General features: G+C 40.3%; 1 protein-coding gene and 1 pseudogene across 2 annotated transcripts in view; one reads left to right on the top strand and one right to left on the bottom strand.

Moving 5' to 3' along the window:
• JMY (junction mediating and regulatory protein, p53 cofactor) overlaps positions 1-16,534 on the top strand; it is a 97,714-nt gene that overhangs the window by 40,748 nt on the left and 40,432 nt on the right. For both annotated transcript variants that reach the window (XM_024928821.4, XM_024928820.4), the window contains exon 2: positions 4,348-4,521. In XM_024928821.4, coding sequence (XP_024784589.2) covers positions 4,348-4,521 — 174 coding nt within the window. The remainder of the gene's footprint in view (positions 1-4,347; positions 4,522-16,534) is intronic.
• LOC129397757 (small ribosomal subunit protein eS1-like) lies at positions 4,611-16,412 on the bottom strand (annotated as a pseudogene).

The following is a 16,534-nucleotide window of genomic DNA, read 5'->3' as shown; positions in this document are numbered from 1 at the left end:
AATTTGGGATTTTTCTTGTAATATTTTGTTCTGAATCATTTTCTCTTCTCCTCTGGAACTTCAGTTCAATATATGTTAAGACCTTTTGGCCAGGTACAATGGCGTACGCCTATAATCCTAACACTTTGGGAGGCTGAGGCACTAGGATTGCTTGAATCCAAGAGTTCGAGACCAGCCTAAGCAATATAGTGAGACCTCATCTCGGGTTGTGGGGGAAGACCTTTTAATATTGCCCCATGAGTCCCTGAGGCTTTCTTTTTTTTTTTTTTTCTTTTTTCTTTTTGAGATGGAGTCTCGCTCTGTTGCCCATCCTGGAGTGCAGTGGCGCTATCTCGGCTCACTGCAAGCTCCGCCTCCCAGGTTCATGCCATTCTTCTGCCTCAGCCTCCCGAGTAGCTGGGACTACAGGTGCCCGCCACCACGCCTGGCTAATTTTTGTATTTTTAGTAGAGATGGGGTTTCACCATGTTAACCAGGATGGTCTCCATCTCCTGACCTCGTGATCTGCCCGCCTTGACCTCCCTAAGTGCTGGGATTACAGGAGTGAACCACCACACCCAGCACTTTCTTTTTTTTCTATAAGATTGGATAATTTATCTTTATCTTCAAGTTCATTGACTGTTTTTAGAACCATACTCTATACCCATACAGCGAATTTTCTATCCTAGAATTAGTTTCTATTTTTTGAGATTTCCTGTTTATTCTTGTTGAGTGTATTTCTTTTATGTCCAATTAGCGTTATAATAGCTGCTTTGAAATATTTGTCTGTTAAATCCATATCTGTTTCATCTTATGATTGGTCTTCATTGATTGCTTTTTTTAAAAATAGTTTTTTTGTTTGTTTGTTTGTTTTTAATTGAGACAGAGTTGCTCTGTCACCCAGGCTGTAGTGCAGTGGCATGATCTCAGCTCATTGCAACCTCTGCCTCCTGGGTTCAAGTGATTCTCCTGCCTCAGCCTCCCAAGTAGCTGGGACTGTAGGTGTGCTCCTCCACACCTGGCTAATTTTTGTATTTTTAGTAGAAACTGTTTCACCATATTGCCAAGGCTGGTCTCGAACTCCTGACCTCAAGTGATCTGCCTGCCTTTGCCTCCCAAAGTGCTGGGATTATAGGCTTGATCCACCGCACCTGCCCCATTGATTGCTTTTTGATGACTGAGTTTTGTTTTCCTATTTCTTTGTTGGTCTGTTAATCTTGGATTATATAATAGACATTGTGAATGATAAATTGTAGAGCCTCTGGATTCTGTTATGTTCCCTCAGAGTGTTTATTTTACAGTCTTGTCTTCAGCAGTCAAGTTGATTGGATTCAGATGTCAAACTCTACCTCCTTCACGGAAGGCAGCAGATGAAATATTTATTGTTTTGTTTTATCTGGATTGTTTAGTACCTGTCCTGTGCATGTATAGTTCCAGTGATCAGCCAGAAATTTGAGTAGAGTTTATATATGAATTTGGACTTTCTTCTTCTTAGGCTGTCTCCCTTTCATCACTGTTCTCTGGCTTTCTAGCTGCTGTGGTTGTCCTGAACTCTATCCTCAGATTCTTCAAGCCAACAAGCCAACAAGACTGGGTTTCTGAGGTTTTTTTTTTTTTTTTTTTTTTTTTTTTGGAGATGGAGTCTTGCTCTGTTGCCCACCAGGCTGGAGTGCAGTGGCGCGATCTCAGCTCACTGCAAGCTCCGCCTCCCAGGTTCACACCATCCTCCTGCCTCAGCCTCCCGAGCAGCTGGGACTACAGGTGCCCGCCACCACACCTGGCTAATTTTTTTGTATTTTTAGTAGAGACGGGGTTTCACCATGTTAGCCAGGATGTTGTCGATCTCCTGACCTCGTGATCTGCCCATTTTGGCCTCCCGAAGTGCTGGGATTACAGGCGTGAGCCACCGTGCCTGGCAAAGGTTTCTGAGTTTTTAGTCATACCTCACCCCTTCTTTTGGCATCCACTGGGGCACACCCTCAGGCTGAAAGGCATGAATAAACCGCCTAGAGCCCTCCCTGCTTCCAAGGTATTGTTGATGTCCCTTCCATTTTATAGCTATTTTGGTCACTCTGTAGTGCCTACAGGCAGTTGTTTTGTGATATTTTGCCCCACGGTTTGTTGTTGTTATCAGTGGCAAAAGTTGCTCTGATAGAACTGCTTAGCTAATACTAGAGAAGTCAAAATTCTCCATATTAGTTTTAACAGTAGCCTTAAAAAAACAGAATGATAGCTAATATTTGTTTGGCACTTTTTTTGTTATAAAAGCACTTTAATGTAGATTGTCTGATTTATCATGATTGTTAATAATACAGTGCTGCTACATGTTGTGCCAAAAATATGAACAGGAAATGAGTCTGAAGTCTCAATTCAGCATGATTACACATATGAACTGATACAACAACTAAAATGAAAATAAGTGGGGAGAAAGATAGTAGTGGAAACTATAGGTATGAAAAGGAATAGAAGAATTTTGTGCCTTTGGGGAGGTGATACTGCCAGCAGGTAAATGGAGTCCATGTATGCATATATAAATTACTGTCTTCTGTATTAGTTCTTTTCATTTGTTATTTTTATGTATTTACTTGCCTTTTGAGATGGAGTCTCACTCTGTCACCCAGGCTGGAGTGCAGTGGTGCAGTCTTGGCTCACTGCAACCTCTGCCTACCCGGTTCAAGTGATTCTCCTGCCTCAGCCTCCCAAGGAGCTGGGATTATGGGTGTGTGCCACCACGCCTGGCTGATTTTTGTAATTTTAGTAGAGGTGGGGTTTCACCATGTTGGCCAAGACTGCTCTCAAACTCCTGACCTCAAGTGATCTGCCTGCCTCGGCCTCCCAAAGTGCTGGGAGTACAGGCATGAGCCACTGTGCCTGGCCGCTTTTTGTTTTGTTTGTTCTTTTTTGGAGACAAGGTCTCACTTTGTCACCTAGGCTGCAGTTCTGTGGCACAATCACAGCTCACTGCAGACCCGTGCTCCTGGGCTCAATTCTCATGCCTCAGCCTCCCATAGCTGGGACTATCAGCTAATTTTTACATTTTTTCTCCCAAGAAATCTTGCCTAAGATTAAATTATTGTTTTTTTTGAGACGAGTCTCAATCTGTCGCCAGGCTGGAGTTCAGTGGCGTGATCTCGGCTCATTGCAACCTCTGCCTCCCGGGTTCAATTGATTCTCCTGCCTCAGCCTCCCGAGTGGCTGGGACTACAGGTGCACGCCACTACACCCAGCTAATTTTTGTATTTTTAGTAGAGACGGGGTTTCACCATGTTGGCCAGGATCATTTCAATTACTGGACCTTGTGATCCACCCCCCACGGCCTCCCAAAGTGCTAGGATTACAGGCTTCAGCCACCATGCCTGGCCAATTATTGTTTTTATACATACAAGGTCTCACTACATTGCCCAGGCCTGCCTCAAACTCTTGGCCTCAAGCAATCCTCTTACTTTGGCCTTCCAAAGTGTTGGGATTACAGGCATGAGCCACTGCACCTGGCCTCATTCTTTTATAAAACTTTTATTTATAATTTTAATAATATTTATCACAGTTTGAAATTCTTTGTCTCTAAAAGAACCATGGGGAAAAGAATAATTTTTTATAAAATTTAAATTATTTAAAAATTGTTTTCTGTTTATTCACTACACTGTAAGCTGTGAGGACCAGGACCATGTTTTTGTATGTCCAGCTCGTAGGCCAGTGCCTGACATGATTTTGAAGGAGGTGACAGGTAGAAATTGAAGAAATTTATTGGAAATGTTCCAGATTTGGATGGTTTTCATTCTACTAGATAGTAGAAAATTTTTTGGGCTGGGTCCAGTGGCTCTCACGCCTGTAATCTTAGCACTTTGGGAGGCCGAGGCGGGTGGCTGTCTTGAGCCAAGGAGTTCAAGACCAGCCTGGGCAACATGGTGAGACCCCGTCTCTACAAAAAAAAAAAAAAAAAACAATAACTAGCCAGGTGTGGTGGTGTGTGCCTGTAGTCCCAGCTACTTGGGAGGCTAATGCAGGAGAATCACTTCAGCCCAGGAGGTGGAGGTTGCAGCAAGCTGAGATCGCACCATTGCACTCCAGCCTGGGTGACAGGAGTGAAACCCTGTCTCAAAAACAAAAAAAAAAGGAAAATAAAAAATGGGAAGTGTTAAGGCTAAGCTCAATACTTTGAGCCTCAAAAGAAATATTCAGGCCATGGTCTTGAGTAGTGGGACACCTGAAGTATGGAGATAGTGATGAAAAGCAGTCAATGCTTTTCATTCCCTCTTGCTTCTGTGTTTTAGGGTTCCGAGGTCCTGGCATGATAGGGAGAGTTCAAAGCAAGTATTTATAGGTTATTAGAATTGATTTTCTTAGTTGTGAAACTGTCTTGTTCCACAGCTCTTGGATAAGCACAAGAATACAGAGAGCATGGTGGAGCTTCTGGATTTGTATCAGATGGAGGATGAAGCCTACAGCAGCCTTGCAGAAGCTACAACCGAACTCTATCAGTATTTACTACAGCCATTCCGAGACATGAGAGAACTTGCCATGCTACGAAGACAGCAGATCAAGGTATTTTTTAATTAATCCTGACTAGTAGCCTGCCTGTTTCATAGTTCTCAGCCTGAAAGGCCATGCGTTATCCACAAGAGGAACTTTAAAAAAAAAAAAAAAAAAAAAAGAAGGTACCTGGTCCTATTTCTGCAAAGTTTCTTGTTTGGTAGAATAGGGTTGTAGCCTGAGTATCCATTCTAAAGCACCTCAAAAGGCAATTCTGCTGAGTAGCCAGGGTTGAGGATAGCCCAGAAAGTAATGTGTTCAAGTTAGCACAAAGTTGTAAATACATTGGGAGGATTCCTATTTTCTCCCTTTCCTGCACTTTCCTTCCTCCTCTAGTCATGTCTCCTCTTTAATGTTTTGGAGACTGTGTACTCTTAGACTTCATTACCAGAAATTTTGGGCAGGCTGAGCATGGTGCCTCACACCCATAGTCTCAACATTTTGGGATGCTGAGGCAAGAGGATCACTTGAGCTCCGAGCTTGAGACCAGCCTGGGCAACACGGAGAACCTGTCTCTACAAAAAAAAAAAAAAAAAAATCAAACTAGCTGGATGTGGTGGCACATGCCTATAGTCTCAGCTACTTAGGAGGCTGAGGTAGGCGGAAGATTGCTTGAACCCAGGAGGTCATGGCTGCAATGAGCCATGATTGTGCCACTGCACTCCAGCCTAGGCAACACCTTGTCTCCAAGAAGAAGAAAAAGTTTTGGGAACATTTCTTTTTTTTTTTTTTTTTTTTTTCGAGATGGGATCTCGCCATGTTGCCCAGACTGGTCTGGAACTCCTGGGCTCAAGCGATTTGCCCACCTCGGCCTCCCGAAGTTCTGGGACTACAGGTGTGTGAACCACCATGCCCAGCCAGTTTTGGGAACATTTGTTTTAGAAGAACTTGTTAGGAAAGTTTTAAGTTTTTAATGACAGAACTTTAAATACATGAAATTTTTTATTAGTATGTGACAAAGTATATTACAAAAAATTTTTTTCAGCCAGGCATGGATCATGCCTGTAATCCCAGCACTTTGGGAGGCTGAGGCAGGCAGATCACCTGAGGTCAGGAGTTCAAGACCAGCCTAGTCAACATGGTGAAACCCCATCTCTACTAAAAATACAAAAATTAGCTGAGCATGGTAGTGCATGCCTGTAGTCCCAGCTACTCGAAGGGCTGAGGCAGGAGAATCACTTTAACCTGGGAGGTGGAGGTTGCAGTGAGCCGAGATTGCACCACTGCACTCCAGCCTGGGCGACACAGCAAGACTCTGTCTCAAAAATAAAATTAAATTTTTTCCCCCACAACATGGGTGAAAAAGCATTTTTTGAGGCAAGCATTTAAGGGTTTGATTTTACAGGTGACCTTAAATGTTATGTGTAATTCATATATAAATGTTGCTGAACTAGAACATTAAAATTGTCTTTTTACCTAATAGGTTAAGTTGGAATATCATTATGTAAGATTGAGTATTTGAGAAAATTAGCAATTACTTTGAGAACCTTATGCGTGGGGACAGGGGTGAGTATATTTGAAAAGGTATGAGAAAGTAAGGTTGTCTGTGTGTCTTATTTTCTCTTTACTAACGTATCAGGGTGGAGAGTAGGACAGTCACACGACTTAGACATACTCCTTTATCAATACTTTTGAAAAATAACTGTGCTGTCAGCTTTTTGAGGGGGGGATTTGTTTTGGTCAGTCAGTTTTATCATAAATTTGGCATTTGGGTTAAAACAGCAACATGGAACAAATAATTTTTAGATGTTGGAAATTCCTGTTTTGTTTTGTTTTGTTTTGTTTTTTTGAGACAGCGTCTTTGTCACCTGGGCTGGAGTACAGTGGCATGATCTCAGCTCACTGCAGTCTCGATGTCCTGGGTTCAAGCAGTCTTCCCACCTCAGCCCCACAAGTAGCTGGGACTATGGGCGCATGCCACCACGCCCAGCTGTTTTTTGTCGTAGTTTTTGTGCGGAGGTCTCCATCTGTTGCCCAGGCTGGTCCAGAACTCTTGAACTCCAGCAATCTGCCCACCTTGATTGCCCAAAGTGCTGGGATTATAGGCATGAGCCACTGCCCAGCCTGGAAATTCCTGTTTCTTTAAATGAATCATGGATATTTGTCTGCTAAGAACTTGACTAGAAGGCCAGGAATAAACTGGACGACTTGGATACCCACCTACTTTAGACTGCTGCATTGTTTAGCAGACATAATCTCTATAGCACAGCACTGACTATCCAGAATCTGTACACATTCTTTTACATAATTATATCATGATTTGTATTGGGTATTAATATTAGCAAATTGGTTGACCCTACTTGTCAGCCTGTATTGTCCACTAGCATCACTTAACTGCTACATTTTTCCTGGGAAGTAGAATGTAGGTGAAGAGGAACAGAAAACATATTTTGAAAATTTGTGTCTTTTCTGACAGTAAAAATGGTATTTCACTGCATTTCTTTTTCTAAGACATTGAGAAAATGCCCCATCAATCATGACTATTCTTTTATTCTTGATCCTACTTGTGAATTTGCAGATATAAGTTTTTGTTAGCCAACAACTAGATTTAGTTAGCAACTCATACATTACATTAGATTGAGTGTGTCGTATTGCTTTAAAAAGATCCGCTAATTTAATTATCACACAACCTTGTAAGTTGGGTACTCTTATTATTTGTATTTTCCTACTTCATAGATAAGAAAACTAATATTGGGATAATTATGTACTTGTTCACAGCTAATTTGTAAGTGGTAGAACTGATACAGTACTCAAATCAGGCATTTCTGATTCCAAAGATTTTTTTTTTTTTAACTGCATTACTGGTTACTTGTTACTTCTAAGTTAAAAAATCTACTCAGATTTTTTAAATCTGGAGGAGCTAAAAAAAAAATAAAAGCAAGTATAATTGATTAGCAAAGTAGTTGTTTTAAGTATTACTAAGATGTATTAGTAATAGAAAAAAAGAAAATATTTTTATTTTTATTTTTATTTATTTATGTTTTTGAGTCGCGCTCTGTTGCCCAGGCTGGAGTGCAGTGGCGCGATTTTGGCTCACCGCAAGCTCCGCCTCCTGGGTTCGTGCCATTCTCCTGCCTCAGCTTCCCGAGTAGCTGGGACTACACGCGCCTGCCACCGCACCCGGCTAATTTTTTGTATTTTTAGTAGAGACGGGGTTTCACTGTGTTGGCCAGGATGGTCTCGATCTCCTGATCTCGTGATCCACCCACCTCGGCCTCCCAAAGTGCTGGGATTACAGGCGTGAGTCACTGTGCCCAGCCAAGAAATTAAATTTTTTTTTTTTTTTTTTTACTTTTAAAACCTTTTTGTTAAAAACTGGAGCACAATCACACATCTAGGGCCTACCCAGGATCAAGATCATCGAGATGTCACTAGGCCAATCAAACAGATTTTTCAGCTCCAATATAATTTTATCAAACCCCTATTGTATATGTGTTTCATTGTTGACTGAAACATCATCACGCAGCACGTGACTATAATAGAATAATTTTCGGCAATGCAAAGGAATGAACTGATGGACACAGCATGGGTAAATCTTAAAATCATGCTAAGTCAAAGAAGCCAAATACAAAAGAATATATAATGCATAAAGGGGGATGGACTTAAAAGGGGCACGAAGAATCTTTTGGAGTTGATGGAAATGGTCAGTATTTGATTAATGTTGTTTCAGAGGTGTATACAGCTGTCAAAACTCATTGAGTTGACCACTCTAAATGGATTCACTTGGTTGTATATAAATTAAGCCATAGTAAAATTGCTTACAGGAAATATGCTGAGGAAAAGACATCTAACACAAAGAGCATAAACTTTGTGATACCTTTATTTGAAATTCTAGGCCAGGTGTGGTGGCTCATGCCTGTAATCCCAGCACTTTGGGAGGCCGAGGCGGGCGGATCACAAGGTCAGGAGATGGAGACCATCCTGGCTAACACAGTGAAACCCTGTCTCTACTAAAAATACAAAAAAATTGGCCGGTCATGGTGGTGGGCACCTGTAGTCCCAGCTACTTGGGAGGCTAAGGCGGGAGAATGACATGAACCTGGGAGGTGGAGCTTGCAGTGAGCCGAGATCATGCCACTGCATTCCAACCTGGGTGACAGAGCGAGACACCGTCTCAAAAAATAAAAAAAAAATAAGAAATTCTAGAAATGATGATTTTGATCTGTACTAACAGAAAGCTAAATAATTGTTGCCTTGGGTGGCTTAGGGGAAATTGACAGGGAGCAAGCACCACAGACGACTTTGGAGTGATTCTTTAAATCTAGATTTTAGTGATAAAAATGAATGTACACGTTTGTCAAAATCAATCACAATTTACATTCAAAATGTTGCCTTTTGTATGCAAGTTATATCTCAATAAACGTGATTTTTTAAAAAAAGTTAAATGTGAAGAATGTACACACTTATATAAGAAGCACACAAAATGGGGTGATCAGTGCCTAAAGATATATGTAAAAAGAGGGACTATCTAGTGCTTCACTATTGAAGAATGAATAAGAATTTTCAGTAGGAAGTGGGTACGTTACAATCTCTGTCAGAGATTGGAATAGAGAATATTCCTGATGAAGAGATGTACAAAGAGGAATGGTTTAGTGCTTATACTTAGTGCTTGTGCTTTAACCAGCTAATGTGGTATTGGCACTAACTTAATTGAATCTTCACACCAATCCAGCACCATTGATGGTTGCCAGAAAGTAGCGTGGTTGGGATTGAACACGTGTTTGATAGCAAAACCTGCTGTTATCCACAGGGTGTGAATTGTTTGGTATGCTTTTAGTCTAAGGATTTATAGAAGATGAGAGGAAAGATGGTTGGAATGTTATTATATTCTATGGACAGTTGTGTCTGTTGGGTTCTAATCAAAATATCAAACCGGTTATTTCAACAGAGAATGATAATAATAATAATAATAATAATTATTATTATTTTGAGACGGAGTTTCACTCTTGTTGCCCAGGCTGGAGTGCAGTGGTGCAATCTCACCGCAACCTCTGCTTCCCGGGTTCAAGCAATTCTCCTGCCTCAGCCTCCCGGAGTAGCTGGGATTACAGGCATGCGCCGCAATGCCTGGCTAATTTTGTATTTTTTAGTAGAGGGGGGGGTTTCCTCCATGTGTTAGGCTGGTCTCGAACTCCCGACCTCAGGTGATCCACCCGCCTCTGCCTCCCAAAGTGCTGGGATTACAGGTGTGAGCCACTGCACCCAGCCGTCAACAGAGAGAATTTAATATAAAGAATTTGTTAACTAGGTATAAAGTTGTTAACCAAATAATTGACCTTTTCTCTTTATGAAGAGCTTGATTTCCAATGGTTTCATTAACCTAGGTATTAAAGTATGATAGAAAAGAAGAGAACTTGGCATCCCAAGTGTATAATGTATTTATATTTGTTTTTACATTTAATATTTATGATATTAACATAATATCTCACCTGTTAAGCATTAAGCAGCTCCTGCCTACCCAGCATTATTTTAGGCCAGGAAGTCTTTCTGAGATAGACACCCCTTTAGGGAGCTCACAGATTCTAAGTCTACTACATTGGGTCTCAAAAATGTGATCACCTGACTAGTAGTATCAGTATAACCTGGAATCCTGTTAGAAATACAGATTCTTGGGCTTCACCTCAGATCTTCTCTACTGAAACTCTAGGAATGGACCTCAGCAATCTTTGTTTTGACAAGCTTTCCAGGTGATTATGATACACACTTAAGTTTGAGAACCACTAGCCTAATAAAACAGGACTTGAAACAGCTTAGGGATTTCACATACTGAACTGAAGGTTACAATTTTTCTGGGTCTGAGTTTTTCTGGGTCTTACCAAATTGACTGCAGTATTAAATCTACAAAACTTCAAAAGTCAGTTAAAAACAGCATTAAAAAGTGCAAAAAGTGTGTTTGTATTCTTTGTATTTGTAGCTATAAACACATTTTGAAGGTAAAGATATTAATCCAACAGCAAGGTACAAGTTACTTTCTTTCTTTTTTTTTATTTTTTTATTTTATTTTTATTTTTTTTCACAAATAGCACTTTTTATTTACCACTATTTGAAGTCTGAACTTTAAACAGATTCTTGGACTGGTGGTTCAAAACCATCAGCTCGTTCAACTTTAGCACCTCTCTCGTCCCCAGTGGCTTTTCCAGAACTACTGCCTTCACCATGAAGCTCCATGAGCTTTCCCAATTCAAACTTGGGCTTCTTCAGCATTTTTACTTTTCTAACGAAGACATCATGGAGAGGATAGATTGGCAAGCCTTTTCTATGTCTTTTCCAATGCTGTCTGGAATCAATTTATTGACCACTTCTTTCAAGGCATTTGTCTGCCCCTCTCGGGTCATGATTTCCATCATCTTCTTCCGGATTTGGCGGACCTGTTGGTGCTGGGCATAAGAGGTCTTCTGTATCTGATTGTTGCGTTTTTTAGTAAAACCAACACAGAACAGACGAAGCAAGTAACCATCGATAGTCCTGACATCAACGTGAGCTTCAATCATTGTCTGCCATTTTTTGACCATGGAACACATTTTGTCACAGGTAAGATCCATGCCATGGAAGTTAGGCAGTTTTTACCCCGAACATCTTCAGTAATCAGCTTGAATTTTCTAAGTGCAACTTCATCATTCTGCAAATCAGCAAGACTCACTTCAAACACACGACCCTTGAGACCATCAGATGCAATTTTGGTTCCTTGGGTCCTGGTGATGAGCATCTTTCCAATATTTCTTATATTGAACATAGCAGGTGCTTTCACATCATACCAATCTTTCTTAGAAAATGGATCAACCACTTTCTTCTTGGCCCCCTTTTTGCTGCCTTTCGTAAGGTGCTTGTTCTTGCCAACCGCCATGGTGCTGGTCAGAGAGCCAAAAGGAAGTTACTTTCAAATGAAAGTAAAATGAAGTTGAAACTAGACGAACCTCTAGATTTTTAAATCCAGTGTCTTTAATGGGTCAGAGCCAGCTGGCCTATACTCATCATCTTGATCAATCATAAGCACTTCAGACAGATTGTCCAACTTATTTTTAAATACTTCCTGAAAGTAAATAAGCTAGAAACTGGAAGGCACTTGCATTTCTTTCTGTTGTAGCCAGTCACCTCATTTTACCAATTGTCTCCTAGTAAATTCTTGAATGTGCATTTCATTCTTATCCCAACCCCCAGGGCAAGTCTGTAGGTGCCTTTCTGTGAAATAGAAAACTGCACCCCCTGCCCCCCACCCGCCCACTGCCAGTCACCCATCAAACAAATTAGGAAAGAGCCCTTTTTCATCAAGTGTAGAAATACACATGGCCTGGCAAAAGCATGGGCTGCATTTCAGTATCTACTCCACCCCCTTGGCTGGGTGCTATTTATTGTGCAGGGTGCAGTTTTTACCACTGTATGCATCCACCGCATGCACACTGTGAACTAGGTAGTGCCACCATTTTACATTAAGATACTCACATCTCACCTGAGCTATACTTTCCTTTAGTTCACTTGAGTTTCGATTTCTCTAACTTTTTTTTTTTTTAAGCATAGTTTCTCACACTTGGCTTACCTATAAGAATCTCTCAACAATATTTGCTCTGAATATAAAAACCCATGAATAGATACTAAGCTAATCATGTTGTTAGATCATTCAAGAGTCATCTTCAGGCAACTCCAGGGTCTGGAATATTTGCATTGTGGGTGCTGTTATATTAGTATATTCACAGTTTTTTCCCCCTCATCTTCTTCATGATGGTACATTCACAGATTTATCTTGGCATTGTTTTACCAAAGAATCTAAGGTGGATTTCCCCCCTACTGTGTTTCTTACATAAAAGCCAGTATCCAAGTGCTGTGCTTCATAATAATTCCAGGTCAGATAATTTGTATTTATAAACTAATTTCGCTATCCTAGCTGACACGCGCTTTTTTCCGTGTTAAAAACAGGCACTGTTTTCTTTCTAGCACTGAAATTGAAAACAGAGGTGTCATTGTTTTTAGCACATGATCCATCTAACCAGTGCTGCACATCTTCAAATTTGCCAAGTTAGGAAAAGTACTTAGTACCCTTGTTTAATGTCTTAGGTACAATAAACTATTAAACCAGTTGCTTACGAGTTGGCTGCAACATTGAAGCTACGAAACTTCAAAAGTCAGTTAAAAGACAGCATTAAAAAGCATAGAAAGCATGTTTATGTTCTTTGTATTTGTAGCTGTACTCATAAAGGTAAAGACATTAATCCACAACAAAGTACAAGTTACTTTCAAATAACTTGCCACAGGTTTAAAAAAAATTTTTTTTGCCTCTTCAAAAAGCCTCAAGGCTGGGCGCAGTGGCTCACGCCTGTAATCCCAGCACTTCGAGAGGCCGAGGTGGGCAAATCACCTGAGGTCAGGAGTTCAAGACCAGCCTGGCCAACGTCGTGAAACCCCATCTCTACTAAAAATAAAAATAAATTAGCCGGGTGTGGTGGCGTGCTCGTGTAATCCCAACTACTCAGGAAGCTGAGGCAGGAGACTTGCTTGAGACCGGGAGTTGGAGGTTGCAGTGAGCTGAGATTGCACCACTGCACTCCAGTGTGGGTGACAGAGCAAGACTCCATAAAAAAAAAAAAAAAAAATCCATAATGCAAGTTTTACACTTTTCTTTCGATAAATGGTACATGGACTTAACCATGCAAGTAAGAATGATTTTTGTACTAAGATTTTTGAATTCTGAACACTATTAAATTTCTGTTCCATAGTTGTATCTGTTGAGAGCTAATCAGAAAAACTAGTTATTTCAACAAGAGAATCTAATATAAAGAATTTGTTAATTAGGTATAAAGTTGTTAACCAGATAATTGAGAAGGCAAGAAAGTAACTCTAAGGTACTTCCAGAGGAAGCAATTGTAAAAACAGCTACCACTCCTAGGGTTGGAGAAACAAAGAGAAGGGGTTGGAATTATTAAAACTGAAGCATAGAGGAGGAACCCCGTGGAGCTGACCTGAAAAAGAGGGCATTGCTTGCCTGGTGCTCAATGGAGAGACCTAGTTCTCAGAGGATTCAGTACTGAGGGGTTGGTTTGTCTTGGGGGTTGTACTATGAGCCTAGGGTTGAAAAAACTGCAAATTAGATTCCGTTACTGCTTCAGAAAGGAACTGCCGATGCTGGGGTGAAATAAGGCTTGGGTGATGCTGACAGGAACAGCCACCAGTTGAAGTCAAGGGATGCAGATAGAAGCATATCTCCTCCCTCTTCCAAACTCTTCTGTTGGCAAAGGCTAAATGTGATTTGCACTCTCAAACCTAGCATCACAAGACAGAAGGATGAACTTGGAGATGAATAGACAAGAATGTACACACATCTTCAGACTTTCAAAGTTAGGGGGAACTAGCTTAAGGTTTTAGGTACAATCGACTAATTACGGATCTTTAACCTTTGGACAGATGTTACAGCTGCTGAGTTTTAAAAGTCAGTTTAAGGCTGGGCATGGTGGTGTGCACTTGTAGTCTCAGCTTGCTGGGAGACTGAGGCAGGAGGACACTTGAGGCTGAGAGTTTGAGGCTGCAGTGCGCTAATGATTGTGCCTGTGACTAGCCCCTGCACTCCAGCCTGGGCAACATAGTGAGACCCCCATCTCTAAAGAAAAGAAAAATTTAAAGTCAGTTAAACAGCAGCTTAAAAGAAAAGCATACTGGGCATTCGAGTATTTCACCTTCTGTATATTTGAATATATTAAGGTAGCAAACTATCTTCACATAATTGTCAAAGGATTTAGACTTTTCAAAAAAGGTATAACTTCACTAATTTCCATTTGTCTTTTCTTTGTATTGTTAAATAAAGTGTAATCATGTCATTGAGAAGAACTTCTATTATAATATCCTGAGTAAGGGATTTAAGTTTTGACTTGTATCATTATTAAATTTCTATCCCATACTTGTAAATACTAATTGTATGCTTTTAAACCTGTATGTTTTAAATTCAGAGGTAATTGCAATAAAAGAAAGCACACATACCAGTTTTCTTATAGCAAACAACTCCACCAGAATCCTTAAATCTAAGATGAAGTCTAAATATGTCACTTAGTGCGTAGAACCCACAGTGGTTTCCTGTCAAATTAAATACACGGTCCTTAGCCTGACATTTTAAATGTCTTTTAAGACAACCTCATATGATAACAACCTACTTTCCTAGTATCTCTCATTACTTTCATTTTCTCTCCTGAAAGCAAGCAGGCTGGACTGTTTTCCATCCCTTAGCAGGCACAAAAATTTTTAGGCTTTTGCTCAGATTGCTCCTCACCTCTCGCGTGCCTTTTCAGTGGTTTTTCTCTCCTTATGTACCTGTCAAAATCCCACCCCTTCTTCAAAGCCATCTGCAGTTAATGAACCTCAATGAAGTTTGTCCTCATCTACACAAATGATATTCTTTCCCCACAATACCTTTTATTTTTCTCAAAGGTGTTTTACCCAGAGACAACTTAACCATCTTTAGTATCTGGCTAAAATTCTGTTAATATAAAATTCTACTCTTAATATTTCCAGATATTACTCATTATTCCCTTTCGAAAGTCTGCCCAGACTTTGCACCCAGATTTCTACACCTGATGCTCCCCTTGATGTCTTAGGCATGCTCACTCATGACTTTTTTTTTTGTTTTTTTGGTATTCTAATTCTTCTTTTTGTTTTGTTTTTTTTTTGTTTGTTTGTTTGTTTTTAGTAGAGATGGGGTCCTGCTATGGTACCCATGCTGGTCTCCAACTCCTGGTCACAAGCAATCCTCCCTGTCTGTCTGGGAGCAAAAGGAAAGCAGTTTTTGCGGGACTCAGCTCCCAAGCTTATCTTGCCCTTTGATATAGTGAGTTTGGGGTCCTGAGATTTTATTTTCCTTTCACAGCATTGTTTAGAGACTATGGGTTGTAGGCCAGGTGTGGTGGCTCAAGCCTGTAATCCCAGCACTTTGGGAGGCTGTGGCGGTTGGATCATTTGAGGTCAGGAGTTCGAGACCAGGCTGGCCAACATGACAAAACCCCATCTATAATAAAAATACAAAAATTAGCCAAGTGTGGTGGCGGGCATCTGTAATCCCAGCTACTCAGGAGGCTGAGGCAGGAGAATCACTTGAACCTGGGAGGCGGAGGTTGCTGCAAGCCAAGATCGCACTACTGTACTCCAACCTGGACAACAAAGCGAGACGCCGTCTCAAAAAAAAAAAAAAGAGAATATGGGTTGTATTATTTCTACCTTCAGAATTCATTACTAGCTTTTTAGTGGCTTAATTATACTTGATCAGTGTTTTTTTAAGTGTGTCATGGGTGGGTTAACATTTTGCCTGTTTTTTTTTAATTTATCCTAATAAAGTTGTCATTGGCTTCATATATAACTTGCTGATAGCTATTTCTCTGTATATGGTAAAGCAAGATTGTATGTATAAGTGATCCATTGCAGTTCTTGATTGTACCTTTCTTCCATGTTAAAACATACCTATGTAGTGTTTTGAAATATACTTTTAATATTATCACTTCTTTAAATTTTGTTTTAGCATTCACCCGGTTCATTCCTGTCCGTCCTTTGATTTTCAGCTATCTGAGCCACCGTGCCTGGCCTTCCTCTGTTATTGTTATCTAAAGTCTTTTCAGTATGCATATAGGCTGGTTTTTATATTGTCATTGTGAAAATCCAGGTTTTCAATTGTTTTATATAGTGGCTGTTAAGGAAATAAACAATTTAAGTAATTTGGGGGGGTCATAAGTAAGTCTTAACCAAAAAAGATATTTTATCATAGAGGAGGAAATAAATTCCTCATCGAGACACCTAAAAACAATCAGTCTTAACATATTGGTATATATTCTTTGCCTACGTATGGAGTGAGAGGGGGATGGAAGAAAGGGCAAAATGGGGAATAGGTTTCTATGTCAAATATCTTCAGTATTATTGTTAATTCACTTGTTTTGTAAACTAATAGCTTATCCTCTTGAGCAGGGAAGAACAAGTATTCTTTGTGGTATATAAACTTTAAATGTTTGAGGAATGAGTAGAAGAAAGACTTGAACTTCTTAATTTTTTCTTTTTCTCTCTG

Source organism: Pan paniscus, chromosome 4, assembly GCF_029289425.2.
Source record: "Pan paniscus chromosome 4, NHGRI_mPanPan1-v2.0_pri, whole genome shotgun sequence".
Lineage (NCBI taxonomy): Eukaryota > Metazoa > Chordata > Mammalia > Primates > Hominidae > Pan > Pan paniscus.
This window is presented reverse-complemented; position numbering and strand designations above follow the sequence as displayed.